The sequence below is a fragment of the Sinocyclocheilus grahami genome, unplaced genomic scaffold, assembly GCF_001515645.1.
Source record: "Sinocyclocheilus grahami isolate Dianchi unplaced genomic scaffold, SAMN03320097.WGS_v1.1 scaffold352.1, whole genome shotgun sequence".
Lineage (NCBI taxonomy): Eukaryota > Metazoa > Chordata > Actinopteri > Cypriniformes > Cyprinidae > Sinocyclocheilus > Sinocyclocheilus grahami.
Genome location: NW_015505531.1, coordinates 864709 through 883880, shown reverse-complemented (window position 1 = coordinate 883880; position 19172 = coordinate 864709). Strand labels below are relative to the sequence as shown.

The following is a 19172-nucleotide window of genomic DNA, read 5'->3' as shown; positions in this document are numbered from 1 at the left end:
TATATATCGTCTGTGATAATATCGTAATTGTTGTTTTAACGATGTGCGATTTGACATTATCGAGTATTTTGCAAAAACCATTCAAAACATCCCTTCAGAGCGTACGCATACATTACGTGAAGTCTAGACTAGTGCGTGTGCATTTAGAGTGCGTTCTTTCACTGCATGATTCAGTCTATTAAAATGCATTTAGAATGATCACAAATTCAAGACATGATGGCAGAAAATTTATATATTTATACCACTTCATATAGTTATTCAATTTCACACAAAGAGTGACGTTTTTCTCCAAAAATTACCATATGTGACATTGTGACATTGAATTCAATAAACAATAAGTTAATTAAGAGACTTACGTTTTAGACACCATATTGCTTGTTTTTGCTCTATTTCACCAACAAAAGTCATTCCGAATACAGCCACAATGCTGTTTTGTGTCTCTGAGCAACATGACGGTGTTTCGTTCCTGAATGAATCAGCCGTTTAAATGATTCGGTTCAATCGCAACGACTCACTTATTAACAGTGATTTGCTCCCACCTGCTGGCGGTTTTAATTTCAAATTTCATTTTTTTCTTTTTTTTTAATAGATTTTTTTCATGTTTTATATCATTTCAAATATCAGTATTAAACGTTTTATTTTTAATATATCAAAACATTATTTATGTATTTGTAATTGCAGGTTAAATGCATTCATGTCTTGCATTAAACAAAATACATGTGTGTAAATACATCTAAATGCCACTTCAGATGCAGCTTCTGTGTTGATTTAATTTGCTTGGTAACAGCCCAAATGTCTTATTATTCTAATTCCCTGATTAAATGTAAGAATTTGACTCAAAAGATAATGGACACTTCTAGAAAAAATGGCTTTATAAAGGTAAAAATGCCCATAAAATGTTTATGGTTTATGGTTAATGTTTATAAAAGATTAATTTCTATTAGTATGAACTAACCACCACACAGAATATGACGAATATTAAAAACATTATGAGTCAGCTGTCTTCGGCAGTCCTTAAGGTACCAGCACAATAACTCACTCCGCAAAATATCGTCTAATTATCGTTATCGATAAAATCACATAAAATATCGAGATATTATTTTTTGTCAATATCGCACACCCCTAACCTGATACGTAAAATATTTATTATATATAAAATAAAATAAAATGAATATAGTGCATTTTCTTTACAGTAAATTTAAATTACTATAACTTTTTGATACTTACATTTTTAGAAAAAATTCTATAATTTGCTGATTTTCTTCTTTAAAAAGAGACCGACCTTATGTCTGTATTCCAAAGTGTTCATAAATTACAACAATTTAAGTTTGGATAGTGCACCTGCATGCCTATTTAAAAAAATGGGGATGACAGTTAAGGGGTGGAGACTTAATTTAACTGTCCATTTATTATTCAATTTGTTTTTCAATCAGATTTATTCAATTACATTTTGTTTGTTTGTTTTTAACTTAACCCAGCCTTTGTCTTGGCCTTAATTCCCAATTATTAATTAGATTTCATAAATTAAGATTTCATAAATTTTGCAATGTGCATGAAATCTCTATGCTAAAAATTAAAACAAACAATCATGATCATAATTTTAGTAGTTTTGTTATATTAAATTAGCATTGCCTAATACCACAGTTAACAGAAATGTGTTCTAAGAATGTTACTTACTTATGTTACATATGAATGTTTAAAACATCCAGTTTTAAAATGTAAAAAAAAAAAAAATCCTAGTTATGCAAACATTTTATAATGTTTAACAACGTTTTATAATTTTGCAAACATTATGGGAATGTTACTTTTATGTTCACTAAATGTTCTGAAACAAGTAGTAACATTTAAAAAATGTTAGACGAACATCCACCTAAAATATTTTGAGAACGTTATTAAAGACCAAATAACTTTGAAAAAGCATTCTATTAATGTTTCTGGAGAACGTTTGCTCATAGCTTTGAGAAAACCTTGCCAGAAAGTTCTAAGAACGTTCCCTGTTAGCTGGGATATACACTGTTTATTCTAAGAAACATGTTCTGTAGTTATATGTATGTATATATGTATGTATATACAGTGGGTACGGAAAGTATTCAGACCCCCTTAAATTTTTCACTCTTTGTTATATTGCAGCCATTTGCTATGACTCACTTATTAACAGTGATTTGCTCCCACCTGCTGGCGGTTTTAATTTCAAATTTCATTTTTTTCTTTTTTTTTAATAGATTTTTTTCATGTTTTATATCATTTCAAATATCAGTATTAAACGTTTTATTTTTAATATATCAAAACATTATTTATGTATTTGTAATTGCAGGTTAAATGCATTCATTTTGCATTAAACAAAATACATGTGTGTAAATACATCTAAATGCCACTTCAGATGCAGCTTCTGTGTTGATTTAATTTGCTTGGTAACAGCCCAAATGTCTTATTATTCTAATTCCCTGATTAAATGTAAGAATTTGACTCAAAAGATAATGGACACTTCTAGAAAAAATGGCTTTATAAAGGTAAAAATGCCCATAAAATGTTTATGGTTTATGGTTAATGTTTATAAAAGATTAATTTCTATTAGTATGAACTAACCACCACACAGAATATGACGAATATTAAAAACATTATGAGTCAGCTGTCTTCGGCAGTCCTTAAGGTGCCAGCAAAATATCGTCATCGATAAAATACCAGAAAATATAGAGATATTATTTTTGTCAATATCGCACACCCCTAGTAATATGTAGTGTGATATTTCCTATCTTAGCCATTTTAGAACTAATATTCAACCCTTTAGCGTTGAACGTTAAACGTTAAACAGAACTCTAATTAATAAATTAATCTTTATAATTTTATATGTATGATTTAATAAGAGGCACACCAAACCTGACTGATATTACCAGAATTCCCCCAGTTATCTTAAAATATATTAATTTAAAACGTAATATTTCAAAGAACATGATTTTCAAACAGTCTAGTTGCAGGCTTTGGCTTAGCAACAAATAAATACTGTAACCGTTGCTACTTTGCAGGGCTGTACACACACATTTTAAACGGCTGTAATAGTCTTTTAAATAAAGATTTGGCCATTGGAAAACCCAAATTGGAAAAGAATGGGAAACAGAAAAAACACTTACTCAGCTACAGTCACTTTGTGGCCACTGGTTAACTTACATCTCTGCAGTTTTCAGACTTGGAGAAGTGAATGAGGTCGTCGTTGTACATGTCCTGAGTGTTGAGCAGGTCGCTGTACTCTCTCTGGCTCAGGTCCTCTGGATCGATGCCATTGGCTCTCAGAAACTCCTGATACGCAACGCTGAAGGCCTGACCGATGGACTGAGCAATCAGCTGAGCCTGGCAGAGAGAGGAAATACAAGAAACAATCAAGAATTTGCATTCTGGCATTAAGTGCATGGTGTTCTTACGCTTACATCTTCTGACTCAAACACGTGGCAGATCATCCTGTACTGGCGGCAGTCGTCCCGCGCTGGGTTTGTGTGCTGCGTCTCTGCTGCGTCTAAGTTCTCCTGTGCGCTCTGGGAGCGAATCATCTTCCTGCGAGCCATCAGCACAACCATGTTCCCGATGTCAGCGATGTACGAGATGGTCCTCAGCGGATGGTCCATCATGGTGTCCTGCCAAGATGAAGACGGACGATTTGGTTTTTCTAAAGTGCCAAACATTTGATCAAAATGATTGAGGATTATTCCTGTAACTGCATATTTGGGTCAAAGACAAGAGTCCACAACAAATAAAAACAAAAATCTAGTTTAAAACACGTGACGAGTTCTTAGAAATGTGCACTCTGTATTCATCTTGGCTTCATATTGTTTTGGAAAATATTTGGTTTTAATTAAAATTTTGAATGTAACATGCATTTTTTACAAATATCATTAATTATTCATTCGTAAATATTATACATTTTGGCAGTTGCACCACAAACTTACTGATGTTGACACGCATCCATGATGAGGGTCTTCAGCAGTCCCTCTCTATGACATCACTTCCTGTATTATGTTTTTTCTGCATGTTTGTTGCATCAGATGACTTGGCAGTATACATATATATTATTAACAAGCAGTGTTTGATTTATAAATAATGATAAAAGATTATGACAAACTACTAAGGTTTTCTCTTAAAGAATTGTATTATTTTGGTCAAATTTTGTGTTTCTTCATTATGATATCAGGACATTTGTATCACCCTGACATTTTTTACTTAATTCTTCAATAGAAATATTAAAATACATTTTAGTTCATAAATTTTAAAACGAAACTTGAAATGTAAACAGCATGCAGTAGTGAGTGGCTTTACATGACGTCGGTCAGACTGTCTGAGTGGCAGTTCTAGACCAGACTGCGTCTTTAGTGACAAGCCTGTCCAGCACAAGACACCTGAAGCTCTGCTCTCGTGTATTTTTAAACAGCAAATTCAAAGTGAGACCAGCATGAAAGTGATTCGAAGAGTGTTGAGCACCTGTGTGTAAGCGCTGAGCACTTTGATCCTCTGCGTCGATATAAAGAGGTCCACTTCTGTGCTGGCCGGCGGCCCACTCTCAGTGCCCTGCTGATACTGTAGAGGAAGACACACAGTTATTACTCTTAAAATAGCACATCACTTTCTGTACTAGCATATACACCACTCTCTAGTCACTCGTCAAAGTGTTCAGCATTAGAGATGCTGTTAAGATTTGAATTCCTTGCTCCTTGTAATCAGAAATATGCCTGTCAAAAGAAAAAGAACAGCGAAAAATACATAACACTGCAAATACCAAACGTACAAAAGACCCGCACGTATACAGGAACAAATAGCGTACCTTATTTCTGATTTTGGCCTGTGTCTGGGCTGTCTGCTCGACAAGGGACAAATAAAAACAGAGAACGGTCAAATAAAGCCTACAAACATAAAATGGCATGGTGGGCGTCTCAGACACAACGCGATTGGTTTGGAGATGGAGGATACGCCCAGATGAAATAAAACAGGATCATTTGGCTGAAGGTGGGCAATGGGGGGGACGGGGGGTTGGTATTGTGATAGGCTGAAGCTTTGTGGGAAACACTATCAAAAGTTGGGCTGTGATCAGAATGACATCAGCGGCCCCAGAGACAAAACCTGACTCTCAGAATCATCTAACTGTCACTCAGATTTGTTTGTTAGCACATGGATGCTAGATATCCAGAGATGTTTGTGACATGTTTTTCATCCATAACCTCACATAACCTTAGATGAATCGTGATGTTACTGACTGAGAGAGGTGTTGCTGTGTACATGTTTGAGCACGCAGTAAAAGGAGAGCAGACAGGGACATCAAATAATTAGTACACCAGAGGAAACTCCGGCGTCCCCAGTCTATATACGGGTGTGTTGCTCACCCGGACGCGGCTCATGGCCTCCTGGGCCTGCTGCATGCGTGCGCTCTTCGTGGGCGTCCTCTCTGACAGCAGCTGGGTGGAACCCAGGTAGTTTGCGGCAAAAATGATGCCGTCAATCAAATCCTCAGAGTCACATGGGCCGGGAACTGTGGAAACAGGCGGACCATAAACACAACAGAACATTAAACCTGTTATCGTGCATTCATTTTAAGATGCAAATCAGTGGAATCTCTATGAATGTTTTATATTTGTGTTTGTAATTCTCATTCTCACAAGAATCGAAAATCACAGTTTTGGTATAAAGTGTATTTTTTATTTTTATTTTGTTATTTAAATCAGAAAAAAGGCAAAACAACAAATATATCGTATACAAATGTTTTACCATTGAAAGAATACTAATAGAACACATATTATCCATTCATTTACAAATTTTTGCATAATGGTAATAAAAATTCCAGGGAAAATGTGCTTGCCCTGAAAACATCAAAAAAAGTCCTAAAAACACATATTTGCACATATTACAATACGTATACAATATGTATATATAATATTTTAAATAGCATTTTAAATAATATATATCTTTTTTTCTTTTTCTACACACTGTCAAGTATGGCAGAGCTAAGTCTCACACACACACATTTTGATTGTTTCATTTCTGTGGTATATGGGGCAAGCTAAAAACAAAAATGAGTTTGACACCCTCTGCCCCTGCTTTGGGTACTGAAATGGAGAAAATTCCATCTCTTGCCCTGTTTTAGGAGCAGGAGGGGGGATCAGAGATAGAGAGAGAGAGAGAGAGAGAGAGAGAGAGAGAGAGAGATACACAGATCGTTAGACAGAAGATGGCTTACAATGTTACAAGATTATGCAGGATAATAAATTCCTTATGAGTCTTATTCGACCATTATCATAAGAGCCCGGTTTCCTTAAACTTACCATCTACATATGTAGGGAAAGAGGCCAAATTTCTCCTCGTCTGCAAACCAAAAACTCAGTATTGTTACAATTACAGTAAAAGTGTAACAATTAAGTATAAAAAATAAATAATAAATGCATCAACTGCGAGTCAAATATAATAAATCACCTCTTCACTTGGCACACTGGGACTGACGTCTAGATCCTGGTCCTGATGATGGACTCCAGAGGATTCTGCTCCCAAAGGAAGTTCAGCGTCTTGAATTGGAGCCTGTAAAAAATGAAGGGAACCGCTGCTATTCAAATAATATCAAATGCTGCATTAATATCACACTTGTTCTTCAAAAATTTTTATGTAAATACCAAGCGGCAACCTTCCGCTCTCTCTCTTGAAACCAACACGGAAGCGACTTAAACTGCAATTCATCGACTGGCCGCTAGAGGCCATGTTAAAATGCCCAACTTTACAGCAGAAAAACATGTTTACAGCCTGGTACAAAAAGTGGTTTTGGTCTATATAGCTAATTTTGCCCTTCATGACAACTGTGAGGGGGGTGAATTTTTTTATAACTCATCCGTTTAAATTATATTAAGCCTTAAAGTTCTGCATAATTAAGGGCGTGGCCACTTGAGTGGCAGGTGGATTGCCGCTGCTGTCACCCCGTCGAGCTCGGTGGGTGTGGTTTCAGCAACCAGCTCCACCCACATCCCTCCTCTCTGCCCATTTTTAATTATCCGAGAGTGACGCGCTGCCAAGATGGCGACAGCTGACTCCGCCCACTTTGGGCTTAAAAAATGCTCTTCAGAAACCTACGGGTGACGCCACGGACACTACGTCCATGTTTTTACACAGTCTATGGTGAATACATTATTTTAATCACTTGATGAGTTGTAAGAATTTAGATCAAATTTAGAATCAAATTATGTGTAAAATCATTTATTCCGTGGCTTCTGTTCCTACTGTACACCTTATGTTGACTAATCAACTTCCATGACTTTTCCTGTCGTTCATGATTACTGTATAAGGTTATTATTTTATTATTTAAAAAATTACAGCAACTCCACTCAAGAAAAGCAATTTCTAGCAGCTGAAATATTTTTAAATAAAGCTAAGTGTAACTGCGTGACTTTTCCTGGAAATTTTTATAATTTTCAGTCATTTACGGGTTTTTCCATGGCTGCAGAAAACCTGGTATTCAAGTTAAAGCAATAAGCCCCAAGAAGCCGTGGTTTACAGTGAATTTATTCACGGGGGTTATTGCTTTTATAAAACAGTTATTCTATATACGTAGTTAGGTTTCACAAAATAAAACAGAGCAAATAAAGTGTAATGATATCAGAAACAGTTGTGGTTGCAACAAAGTCGCCGAGCAACACACAAAGTAAACAAAGGCGTGTGTTTGTAGAGTAATTTACAACAGCTTCGAACGTGGCTCAGCCAATCAGAATCAAGGACCGGAACTCTCCGTTTGATACATTTCTTTAGAATATTTGCCACAAAAACTAATTTACTTCATGTCTGTGCTTGTAGAATAAAAACTATAAAAATGTTGGCGTCATTCTACAAAAGGTCTAACTGTGGCCTATTTAAAATAAACTTTTATAAGGAACTTCACCGCAAGAGTTTGTGGTAATTATGCCGGACAGCTCACTCACCGCATACTGTGAAGAAGACTGTGATAGCTGACACGGTGACTGTGGATATGAGTGAGTCTGAGGCTGTAGCTGAGGATGGTTCTCCTCAACGGGGCTCAAATCCTGTCTCATCACCCACACGGGCTCTGTGATCTTGTCAGGCGTGTAGGGCGAACGCACCGTCTTGGTCTTCACCTCCTCGATAGCTTCCTTAATATCCTTGATGGCCAAAGAGACAGCGTCTCCTGTAGCTCTGCAAGACTCTGTTATTTGATCCGGGGCTGGAGTGGACGCCTTGTCAGGTCTTTCCATCTCTTCTACCTGTAAATCAGGTGAAAGCTGAGTAGTTTCCGAAGTCTCCTCGTGAGGATGAACTTCTTGAGAAAGGTTAGTCGAGCTTGACGTCTTCCTGACTTGGGCTCTGACTCTCCCTGAGCTTTCGGCTTCATCTCCTGACTGTTCATCGTAGTGGTGCAGCCTGGAGCCCACTGAACTAAACTGACCGATGTGTTCCTGTGGGTCGCACTGGTGATCACACTCATCCGTGGTCACGCTCTGGTTCCTCTCGTACGTTTGAGGTCCCTCAAGGGCTGGAGGAGGATCTGTTAGGTATGATTCTGTCTGATATTCTGTTGGACTCTCTTCAAGGTGAGAATCTGGGCTTAGTTGTGGGTAAGAATCAGTGCAGGCTTCAGGACTAGAGTCTGAGAGATCTTCTTGGTGGTCTTCAACATGGGACATGGCACTCTCAAACCCTTTATCCTTGTTCGTATGAGCATATCCGGTGTTAAAATGAGCAGGGTAGGACTTTGGATCCGAGTTGTGGCTTCGAAGAGTCTCAGGGAAGGTCCGTGGAGACTGGAAAAAAGGTTTGTTCATCATCTGGTGAGGAGATGTGGCGAATGGTGGAACGTCTACTCTTAGCGGACTGGCTCTTTTACTTTCAGGCCGACTTTTTGAAGCAATCTTAGGAGGAGCATAGTCCTGCTCGGGAGTTTCTCTGAAATAGTTCTCTTCTTGGTTCTCTTTCACCAGATCCTCTTCGCCTAACTTTGATTCTTCACATTGAACCTTCTCCTCCACCTGTTCCATTGAAGATTCTGGATCACGATCAACCTGTGTATTAGATGAATGGGACAGATCTGGACAGTTTCCATCCAGTCCATCAATGATTGGTTCATCCTGAGGAGAAGGAGTCAGCCAATCTTGAGAGCAATCTTCTGGAGATAATGGCTCTGAAGTTTGTTCTTTTGAAGGAGTTTTGACCACCTGTTCTTCTTCTTGTTCTTCTTTGTGCTGTTGTCTATATCTGTGCTGATGGAGTCTCTCACTACTTCGATGGTGTCTTGACACCTCCGGTTTGGGCTGCTGGCCAGCTCTAGCTTCTGTATCTCCGCTTTCAGCCCGCCTGCGATGTGCTTCACCGGGAGCATGCTGTCTACGGTGACGTGGTGGACCTCGGCTAGATCCAGAAGTGTGCTGGTTGGCTTGGTGATGATAGTGTTGATGGTGGTGGCCTTGGCCTTCTGCATCCGGATTGTGAAGCTGGCATGGCCTCCATCTGGGTCGACTTCCCTCTAGAGGAGTCCCATTGGGGTGCTTGCCGCGATGAGGGGGAGGACCTCTGAGACCTGCCTCCTCTGGCTCCTCCCTATGGCTCATGGCTCCGCCCACTCACTGCTCATTGTCTAGATGCTGCTGAACAGCCTGAATGACACCCAACAATATATGTGGGAAAACATGTTATATGGGAAGCAGAAAAAAAACAAAAACATGACAATACCATAGTATCATGTCCAAAAAAATGTTAATACCGTGATCTAACAGATATCAGTGTAAACTATAAATGCACTTAATGTCTTAACAAGCTATGAGACTCTTATATGTGTCTGTATAATGACAGTGGAACACGTTGCATTTGTTTTTCTGCACAGAGACATGGTTTATGACAGTGGCGCTGTCACAGATGGCCTCACTGTGGGCAGCCGTCATGCTGTATACTCAGCAGATTCATCTGTCAAACCTCCCATAAAAACCCAAAGCCAGGGGATTTACCTCCCTATTTAAACAGAGATCTTCACTTTCACCATGCAACCTCTTTGTATTGTTTACAACTTAGAGCATGCATGCATATTAGAGTCACCCTGCAGTTCCGGTGGCAGGTGGTGTCGCTCACGTTCAGATGGCAAAAAGTAGAACTGCATTATACACTAATACAAACAAAAGTGAAATAAAAATGATAATAATAATTTAAAAACACCAATAAATTTGTCAGGTTAGTATATACAATTATTTAGTATAACCGTGTATGAAATGACAAAGAACATCAATTACATAATGTTAATGTAAATAATATTACAAACAATAATATAATAATATTAACGTACAGCAGGTACAGTAAAGCACAGTGAGTTTAATGTACGATGGGATTCTTTTTTAAAAATCCAAATGCAAATCCTGCTTCAACTGTAAAATCCTGTTATGGTTAAAAAAAAAACCCTGACAGCTGTGGTTATAGCAGTGGCTAGAAACTCACCGAAAATAATATGATGAAAATGTTTTAGGCATTATAGGGCAACTTTTGGCGTCTGTATATTTTACAGTTCATACCTGTATAAATTATTATCTGATATCAATATAACTAAAGAACTAAAAGCTTCTTTGTACTTAAAATAAACTGAACAACACTAATAACACAGGTAAAACAGAAGGCCACACGATGAATTAAAGTTCATCAAAACCGGCCTTTTCAAGCTAATAAATATAAAAATAAATGAATTAAAAAACACTACAACATGCATAAAGTTATAAAAATAAACTGACTTAAATATAAAATATAATCAAATGAGATGGATCTGGCAATGGCTTTTGGAAACCTTTCACTATTTTTTTTACTGCAAATAAATTACAAGGTAACCTGTATTTTATTTTCAACATTTTAACAGTATTTTAAAGTATGCATGTCTTGTTCAATACATAGATTTTCATGGTAAATCATAAGGTTGTTCTTTTATTTATTTATTTTTTCCCAATAGTATTTAACATAAGATTACATACATTTAGCCTAGGCCTAATGTTCTGTTCAATCTATTATTACAGTTTCACAGTAAATTGTGGCATTCTACACTAGCATTACAAACATTTCGCCTCTTAATATCAGGGAAATACCACCAAACAAGCGGAAACCAAAAGCCTTAACATGAAACCGCATTGATTTTATTGCATCTTACAAAATGTAACGATTGTGGATGCATTCATTCACTGCTGCAGTCAGGTAGACACCACTCACCATCTGGACATTTCGGCGCCTCGAACATTAAAAAACTAGTGATATTTTCTATTAAACGCCAACATATGATTTACCGGTGCAATCTGGAAACTTTCCCTCGGTAATAAAAGTTAAACGCGTGTTATTTCGTGCCGTAGCGGGCCTGCGCGGTGGCAAACACATCCTCCGGTGAACTGATCAGCAGGCGCAGCTCCGGTGCGATCTGCTGCCGCACAGCCGGAGCGAACCAGCTGCTCACAGCATCATCCGGAACACTCACCTGTTCTTAGAACAAGCGATGAAGAAGAGCTGCTCGGCTTGCCTTCATCTTCGTCGGCTGTTCTTATCAACACACTGGGATTAAGCGGCGGCTCTCAGACCCCTCCTTCGGCACACAGTGACATCAGAGCGGATTATACGGCAGTAAATACCCTCCCCGCCCCCAAACCATCCCGCAACGCATCGCACCATCTGTCCTGTGCTTTAGAGTCAGTTACACTTCCTTTGCACATACACAGGTTTTTATTAATATGTGCAGAGGTTATCAGAATTTAGTCTTCCCACCGTTCATCCACTAAAAAAATAATACATTTATATGTATTTATAATTTTTGTATAATGATTTAAATGAACCTCAAAAGGCATTTTATACATTAAAAATGCTTCAAAAATTATATATATCATGTCACATACATTTCATGCTCCCAGTCATGTATGCCATTCTAGGAAAGCCTATAAATAATTCCTAAATGTCAGAAAGTAGCTCCATTGAGACCATTTGGGAACATGCAAATCAATAAATGTTTGATAGAGTTTAAGAATTCACTCATCCTTTCAGTACTTCAGCTAGAATGCAAATATGTTGTCCTATTTAGGATATGAAGTATGCAGCGGGTGGCCCGATTAAACAAAACTGGATAAAAATGTTACCATTTTTACACATACAGGCCACTCTCAAACCTCCATGAAGTTGTTCTATGTCCCGCAAAATATATAAATGGATAATAAATAAATGCATAAACAAACAATAATAATAAATATTTGGTTTTTGTATTTATTCCGTATTTATTTTCTGTCACACAAAATGGCACGTTCTTGGTTTTGTTTAGTATATTTTATATTTAAAAAAAAAAATAGCTTACTCAGAAATTGTTCTTCAAATATAGCTGCTTTTTTTTAGCCCCTACTAGTTTCACATGAGGATTCTGGTTTGCATGTGGAACACAGTTTTCTTGATCATATATTTACCTTATTTGACCACATGTTCAATTCGCACTGTAAAACAGCTGCCTGTTAGACGTAAGAGGTCTTGTCACGCAAAAGAGTGTTTACGAGTGTTATGTTTGCTTAAGCATTTGCTTAAGTAATGTATCAACAATGTGTATGCAAAGGGAGGAATACAAAACCGGACCTAATCTGAAACAAATGTCAATTCTGAAATCAGCGATTGCTTACTCAGTTCAGTTCCCGAGACTCCCCTGGGGAACTTCTTCATATGGTCAAGAATTGTGCCAGCATTCAATGTTAATATCATCTTACCAAACTGGACCACATTGTGTGACTTCAGCCTCTAATTATTTGTTATATGGTTTGGCACATAACAACAAACAGTGTGACTTCATCCCCTAATTGTTTAAGAGTGTGTGCATGAAGAACATTGTTTCAAATCCAGTTCAACACACTTTATTTTGAAAAAAAAAATCTGTAAACTGCACAGAATTTAATGGGGCAGTCGTGGCCTAATGGTTAGAGAGTCGGACTTGTAACCCAAAGGTCTCAGGTTTGAGTCTCGGTACCGGTGGGGAGAGCGAATGAACAGCGCTCTCTTCCACCTTATACCACGACTGAGGTGAGAGACCCTTGAGCAAGGAACCGAACCCCCAACTGCTCCCCCAAAAGATTAGGCTTAGAATATATTAACATCACACTCACACAATAACTACTTGCCATTCAATAAAAAAATTTAAAATCCAATAATTTAGTGATACCACAACATAAAAAAAATACATTTGATAAATAACCAATATAATAAACCCCATATTTTGTCAAATGTCAATCATGTAATTTTTCCAATAAATTGAATAAATTCAATTATATATGAATATAATTAACTGTTTGGCATACAACATTTTTATTGTGGTGAAATGTGAAAGTCTGTTATCAGGCATGTTTTTCGAAGTGAAACATGATGCACTGTTGAAGGCATGTGTGACACAAATCACTCCAGATCTTTCCCATATTAATCTTTTTCCCTCTTACATAATATGCTTCTGCCTTGTTGAAAAAAAAGGGAGCCAAAAATGTGTTATATTATAACACATTATATATAGTTATATGAAACACAGGCTTTCATGTCGGTTCCAAAACTCAAGTCTTGCACTGTAAACTGTGATCACTGATTTCCTGTACAATTTGTCAATGAGGTTTAAATGAGATTTTCTTTTAAATTGTGTTAAATAACCAAATTCCTGTTTAAGAACTACACTACCCATAATCCTGAGGAGTGATCCACCAATCAGAGAGGGCGGTGTTACCATGGAAACTGAAATCACTTTTAAAAGATCTCCACAGACCTCCCACAGAAGCACTGGAAATAACATAATCAAGTCAATAGTTGATGCCCGCATTTATTTGAGATATATATTTAACATTTTTAATAAGCAAAAGATAGTCAATAGCTTTATAGTGTAATGCTTTTGTTGATTGGATTATATGCAATGCTTCATGGGTTTTAGTTCATAAAATATTAAGTAACCCTGAATACCATTGTTTTAGTCGAGATTTTTATGCTTTTTGATTTAAATAAATATTTGCAATGTTGTGATTCATTTCAGAGGATTTAAACTCTTAATTAAATGTACATTCAGTAGTTCTTCCGTTAGCGTTAGCATCGTTGCTCTTTAAAGAGATAGTTCACCCAAAAATGAAAATTACCCCATGATTTACTCACCTTCAAACCATCCTAGGTGTATATGACTTTCTTCTTTCAGACGAATGTAATCTGAGTTATATTAAAAAATGTCCTGGCTCTTCCAAGCTTTATTATGGTGTTGAATATGTGTTAATATTCCATAGTCAAACACAAGTCCAGTAGTGCATCCACCCATCATAAAAAGTGCTCCAGACGGCTCCGAGGGGTTAATAAAGGCCTTCTAAAGCAAATCGGTGTGTTTGTTAGAAAATATCCACATTAAAAACTTTATAAACTGTCATCTCTATCTTCCGCTAACTGTCATACGCGTGTTCACGAGAGAGTGGCGCTCCAGCGGATGACGTAGGACAAAGGTGTAGCGTAAGCTCCGGTGGGAAGTGATGAATGCGGAACACCAGTCACGAATCAGAAGTACAAAACGAGGATTTGTAAAGAAAAATATAGGAGGATTTTAATATAAGCCACGAGGAGACTGGTTTTGCACGAGAGAGTGGCGCTCCAGCGGATGACGTAGGACAAAGGTGTAGCGTAAGCTCCGGTGAGAAGTGATGAATGCGGAACACCAGTCACAAATCAGAAGTACAAAACGAGGATTTGTAAAGAAAAATATAGGAGGATTTTAATATAAGCCACGAGGAGACTGGTTTTCCTTCGCTGTAAACAAAACTTGGTTCTCGCGAGACTAGCATATTCTCACCAGAGCTTACGCTACGCCTACATCCAACGTCATCCACTGGCTCATGAACACGCGTATGACAGTCAGCGGAAGCTGGAGATTATGGTTTATAAAGTTTTAAATATAATTTTAATAGTTTTCACTTCAGGATGCCTCTATTAACCCCCCGGAGCCGAGTGGAGCACTTTTTATGATGGATGGGTGCACTTTATTGGACTATTGAATATCAACAGCCATTCACTGCCATTATAAAGCTTGGAAGAGGCAGGAAATTTTTTTATATAGCTCCGATTGTATTCGTCTGAAAGAAGAAAGTCATATCATATAAAACTAATGGCTTGAGGGTGAGTAAATCATGGGGTAATTTAAAATTTTGGGTGAATTATCCCTTTAATTTTTCTGTTTTTCTTTCTTTTCTTTTCTGTGTTATTTCATCATTACTGTGTAATTCTATGAATGTCTGCACTATCATGTATGTTTGCACTATGTGTGTACTTTCTTCTGCACTGGAAGCTCCTGTCGCCAAGTCAAATTCCTTGTGTGTGTTGGTTATAAAGCTCCTTCTGATTCTGATTCTGATAACGCAAAGGTGTTTGACGCTGCCCTGTCTTTTACCACGTTTTATGTAAAAGTGTTATGTGAGTTTTATGTGCATTACTCTGATACTTGTGAGTTTTAAAGCAGTCGACTCTACACAATAATTAATTCCCTTGACCAACAAAAAAAAGAAAAAGAAACTTGGCATCAATTAGAGTTCGATTCATGAATCGATTCCTCACTGCTTTTAAAGAGTCACAAAAACACATTTTTTTATTAATGTGAAAACATTTTTATATGTAGAAATATGGAGAAAAAGAATGGTACAAATACTACTGGAAATAAGGCTGTCGAAAAAGTGAATGGCTAGATATATTGTAATATCACTTTATCACTTCTGTCAAAGCTATAGATGTCTCATAGGCACTTAAGTAAAATGCAGATTTGCTCATATCATCGACAAATGTTTCATAACTATAACTAGAACACACAGTACTGGATTCTTGCCCGAATAAAACGAGAAGCAAGAGAGATTTTGGTGCTCCAGATGGCACAGTACCATAGTGGAAGTACTTTACAACCCACTGTCTGATTTCAAGATGTTACACAAATTTAAAGCGAGAAAACAAAGATCTGATCTAAATATCCAGCTGATGAAGCTGTTATTGATGCTATGCATTAGTGAAAGTCTGAGGTAAGGGAAGGTATAACCTCTGAATCTGGTCAACATTATTGAAACCCTCTCCTAATTCCCTCCCTTTTTCTTCTCCAGCAGCCAGACAGAAGGATCACATCTGAGCTTCAGTTATATGCTGCCAGCTTGAAAGAAGGACAAGATGAGAGAATGAAGTCTAGATCAGTTCTAGTGCTTAACCAGGTGTAATTTGATTTATTGTTTGCAGGACAAAACATAGGAGGGAAGATGCTTCTTTTCTACTTTCTGAGCTTGTTTGGTGAGAACTCATTGCAGTTAAGTTGTCTGTGTAGATCATTGTGCATGCATAAGTGTGTGTTCAATGCTCTTTTCTCTCAGTGACAGCTAAAGCAGAGCTTTTGTCAGGCTCCTGCAGCTTTCAGGACAGCATATGTGACTATATGTTCGACTTCCACCCGGCCTTTCTTAGCTGGACCCTCAAATCTTCCGGTGAGTTTCAGCAGCATGTCAATGAATGCATTGCTTTGGGAATCATTTGATGCCAAGGTCACCATATGAATGGATGATATCTCAATGTTTGTGTCTTTTTATGGGTCAGTGGCCAGATCTATTAATTTATTAGAAAAATATATAAGAATGCAATTTATACATACAGTGTCTTTAATACACATCTTCTGTGATGAACATGTTTTTGATTTCTGAAATAAATTTTACTTCAGTATTATTTTTGGGTAGCATATAGTCCTGATATTATAATAAAGAAAAAAAAATCATTAGAAGAATGAAATTCTTGAAAGCAAAATGGTACTGAGTAGTTTCGTTTATTTTTTTTAAATAATAATTTTTTATGTATATATATTTTTTATTTCTCAGGAAATAAATTCTATAGGTAGGCAGTGAAGCAGTTTATATAAATTTTTTTTATAAACATTTGAAAAACGTTTGCCTCCAAATTCAAAGTCATGTGGTGTGACCAACAAAAAGTCATGTGGTGTGACCAACAAAAAGTCATGTGGTGCAACCAATGTGCAGAAACATGCAGAATAATTTTGCCTTGTTATGACTAGACAAGGTTAGTTCAGACTGTAAGATGCCATGTGCTTTTACTTTAAAAGTATTTTAAGTATTTTTAAAAAAAAAAAAAAAAAAAAGATCAAGATCAAGTATGGATGAGTATGTATTCAAGGTGTAAGAAAAATATATTACGATTTGATGGTTGCGCCATATGATATTTTTAACGTGATTAAAGGTAAAGATATGATAAAGACATAAAGCTTTTATAAAGAATATCTCTTTGGATTTGAGACTTTAGTCTTTGCAACTTTAGGGATCTTATCTATTCACGAACAGCTTGTAACACTCCAAAGAGAAAGGAAAACTTGAAATCGCATCATATGACCCCTTTAAAGGGTTTTGGATTAAATAAAAAACACTTAAAAACATCATGAATACATTGCATTCCTAAGCACTTGCCACGTTTTAAGCAATATATTTATTTATTTATTTTAAGAGTTTTCATTTGAATTTCCATCTTATTCGTCAGTTGTCATATATAGGCTTTTTACATTATGCTATGGGATGCATTAAAGGAATCGTTCATTATTTCCCATGTCTCATGTCTTAATCTCATGTCCTTCCAAACATGTATGCTGTTATTTTTATTTTATTTTATTCTATTTTATTTTATGGAATGGGGCTGAAAAGGAGAAATTTTGAAGAATCTTTGTGCATTTTCCATATGTTCATAGTGACTCATGTACTATACTGCAAATAAAAATTGTTGGACAGGTTTGGAATGACTTGAGAGTGAGTAAGTGATGACAGAATTTTATTTTTGGAGTGAACTGTGTCCCTTTAAGGCCACTTTTATGCTTCCATTAAGCAATGTTTCACACGGGTTATTCTGAACAGAGGTTTGCACCATTTTTTTTTACCAATGTAATGAAGCCCTGCAGAATATGAAGTAGAGTATGAACAGTCCAAACATGGATTTCAGGGTACACACAAACACTTGCCATGAATGTTGTTTTCGTTCTGCTTCACTCAGGACTCTTCATCACAGTCAAAGAGCACGTCCAGGAGGACCAGGGAAAGGGAAAGGCAGTTCTTTTCGGTCCAGATGTGGAGCAACGGGACTGGAGCTGTTTCAGGATGGTCTATCAGGTCACAGGCAGCGCCTCCCTGCAGGTGCAGAAGCGCACAGATGTAGAGAGTTTCGATGAGGTGCTCTGGATGACCCAAAGCCCATTTGATCGCCAGCTTATCGCCAGCATTGACCTTCAGAACTCCACCGAAACTTTAAAGGTAAGAACTATTAATAGAGTCTGGATATGCTGATGTATGGGATGTTATCATGTGACTCCAATGACAAATTTGTTTTACATCTGTAGATCGTCATTGAAGGCAAACTAGAAGAAGAAGGCAGCAGTGTGTCCATCTTTGAGATCAAGATCTCTGATAAATACTGTATAGGTTAGTGCTCTGATAACTTGGGCCAGTAAACAGCATGTTAGCAAACACCCAGAACAGCTCAGCAGCCTTTCACTTAGTTTGTTTCTTTGTAACACTAATAATGTCATGCCAAAATCAGGGCCAGCCACATGAAAAGAACTGTTAACCACAGAAAACGTGTTCTGATGGCTATTCCTAGGAACCAGCCTGTGTGCAGATTCCTGAGGCACCAGAAAATCTGTTAAATGAACCCACATTTCTGTTGTTCAGTTTTTGTTCGACAGAATTGTGCCCAAATGCTATTGGCCTTAAAAGGCTTGCAGAAATAGAGAGTTTCAAAACCAGTTATTTACATTTTCATGCAAAGTAATCACTCTTTTTCTGATCATGTGACGCCAAAGAGTGTGACTTTGAAGAAGATCACCTGTGTGGCTACACTAACGAGTGGAACAGATATATGAACTGGCGTGTGGGAAGATCAGATGATTCTGCACTGAACGATGGAACAGGTTAGTCTGACAGCATCTGCTTTGTGATATAATCCAATTTGATATGAAAAAAGATTTAGCATAAAATACCATACAACACAAAAAATATTATACAGAAAACTTATATTGTATAATCTTATAAGACATGAAAAATGTTCTGTAATACTTTTGTTATAATCTTGTACAATACAAAAAAATTATACTGTATATATATATATATATATATATATATATATATAAATACATAATGTAA

General features: G+C 37.0%; 2 protein-coding genes across 3 annotated transcripts in view; one reads left to right on the top strand and one right to left on the bottom strand.

Annotated features, from left to right (window-relative positions):
• Positions 1-11628, bottom strand: part of LOC107548674 (amyloid beta A4 precursor protein-binding family A member 1-like) — an 18159-nt gene extending 6531 nt beyond the window's left edge. Inside the window, exons 1-9 of one of the 2 annotated variants that reach the window (XM_016229460.1) lie at positions 11462-11628; positions 7935-9620; positions 6448-6549; positions 6300-6339; positions 5364-5509; positions 4808-4840; positions 4468-4563; positions 3423-3626; positions 3166-3345 (exon numbers count right to left, since the gene is read on the bottom strand). In XM_016229460.1, coding sequence (XP_016084946.1) covers positions 3166-3345; positions 3423-3626; positions 4468-4563; positions 4808-4840; positions 5364-5509; positions 6300-6339; positions 6448-6549; positions 7935-9575 — 2442 coding nt within the window. In that variant the 5' untranslated portion in view covers positions 9576-9620; positions 11462-11628. The remainder of the gene's footprint in view (positions 1-3165; positions 3346-3422; positions 3627-4467; positions 4564-4807; positions 4841-5363; positions 5510-6299; positions 6340-6447; positions 6550-7934; positions 9621-11461) is intronic. The other variant, XM_016229461.1, reaches the window with a different exon arrangement.
• Positions 11629-16247: 4619 nt separating this feature from the next.
• LOC107548648 (MAM domain-containing protein 2-like) overlaps positions 16248-19172 on the top strand; it is a 3940-nt gene continuing 1015 nt past the window's right edge. Inside the window, exons 1-5 of the mRNA XM_016229419.1 lie at positions 16248-16278; positions 16359-16469; positions 18028-18284; positions 18371-18452; positions 18833-18940. Coding sequence (XP_016084905.1) covers positions 16248-16278; positions 16359-16469; positions 18028-18284; positions 18371-18452; positions 18833-18940 — 589 coding nt within the window. The remainder of the gene's footprint in view (positions 16279-16358; positions 16470-18027; positions 18285-18370; positions 18453-18832; positions 18941-19172) is intronic.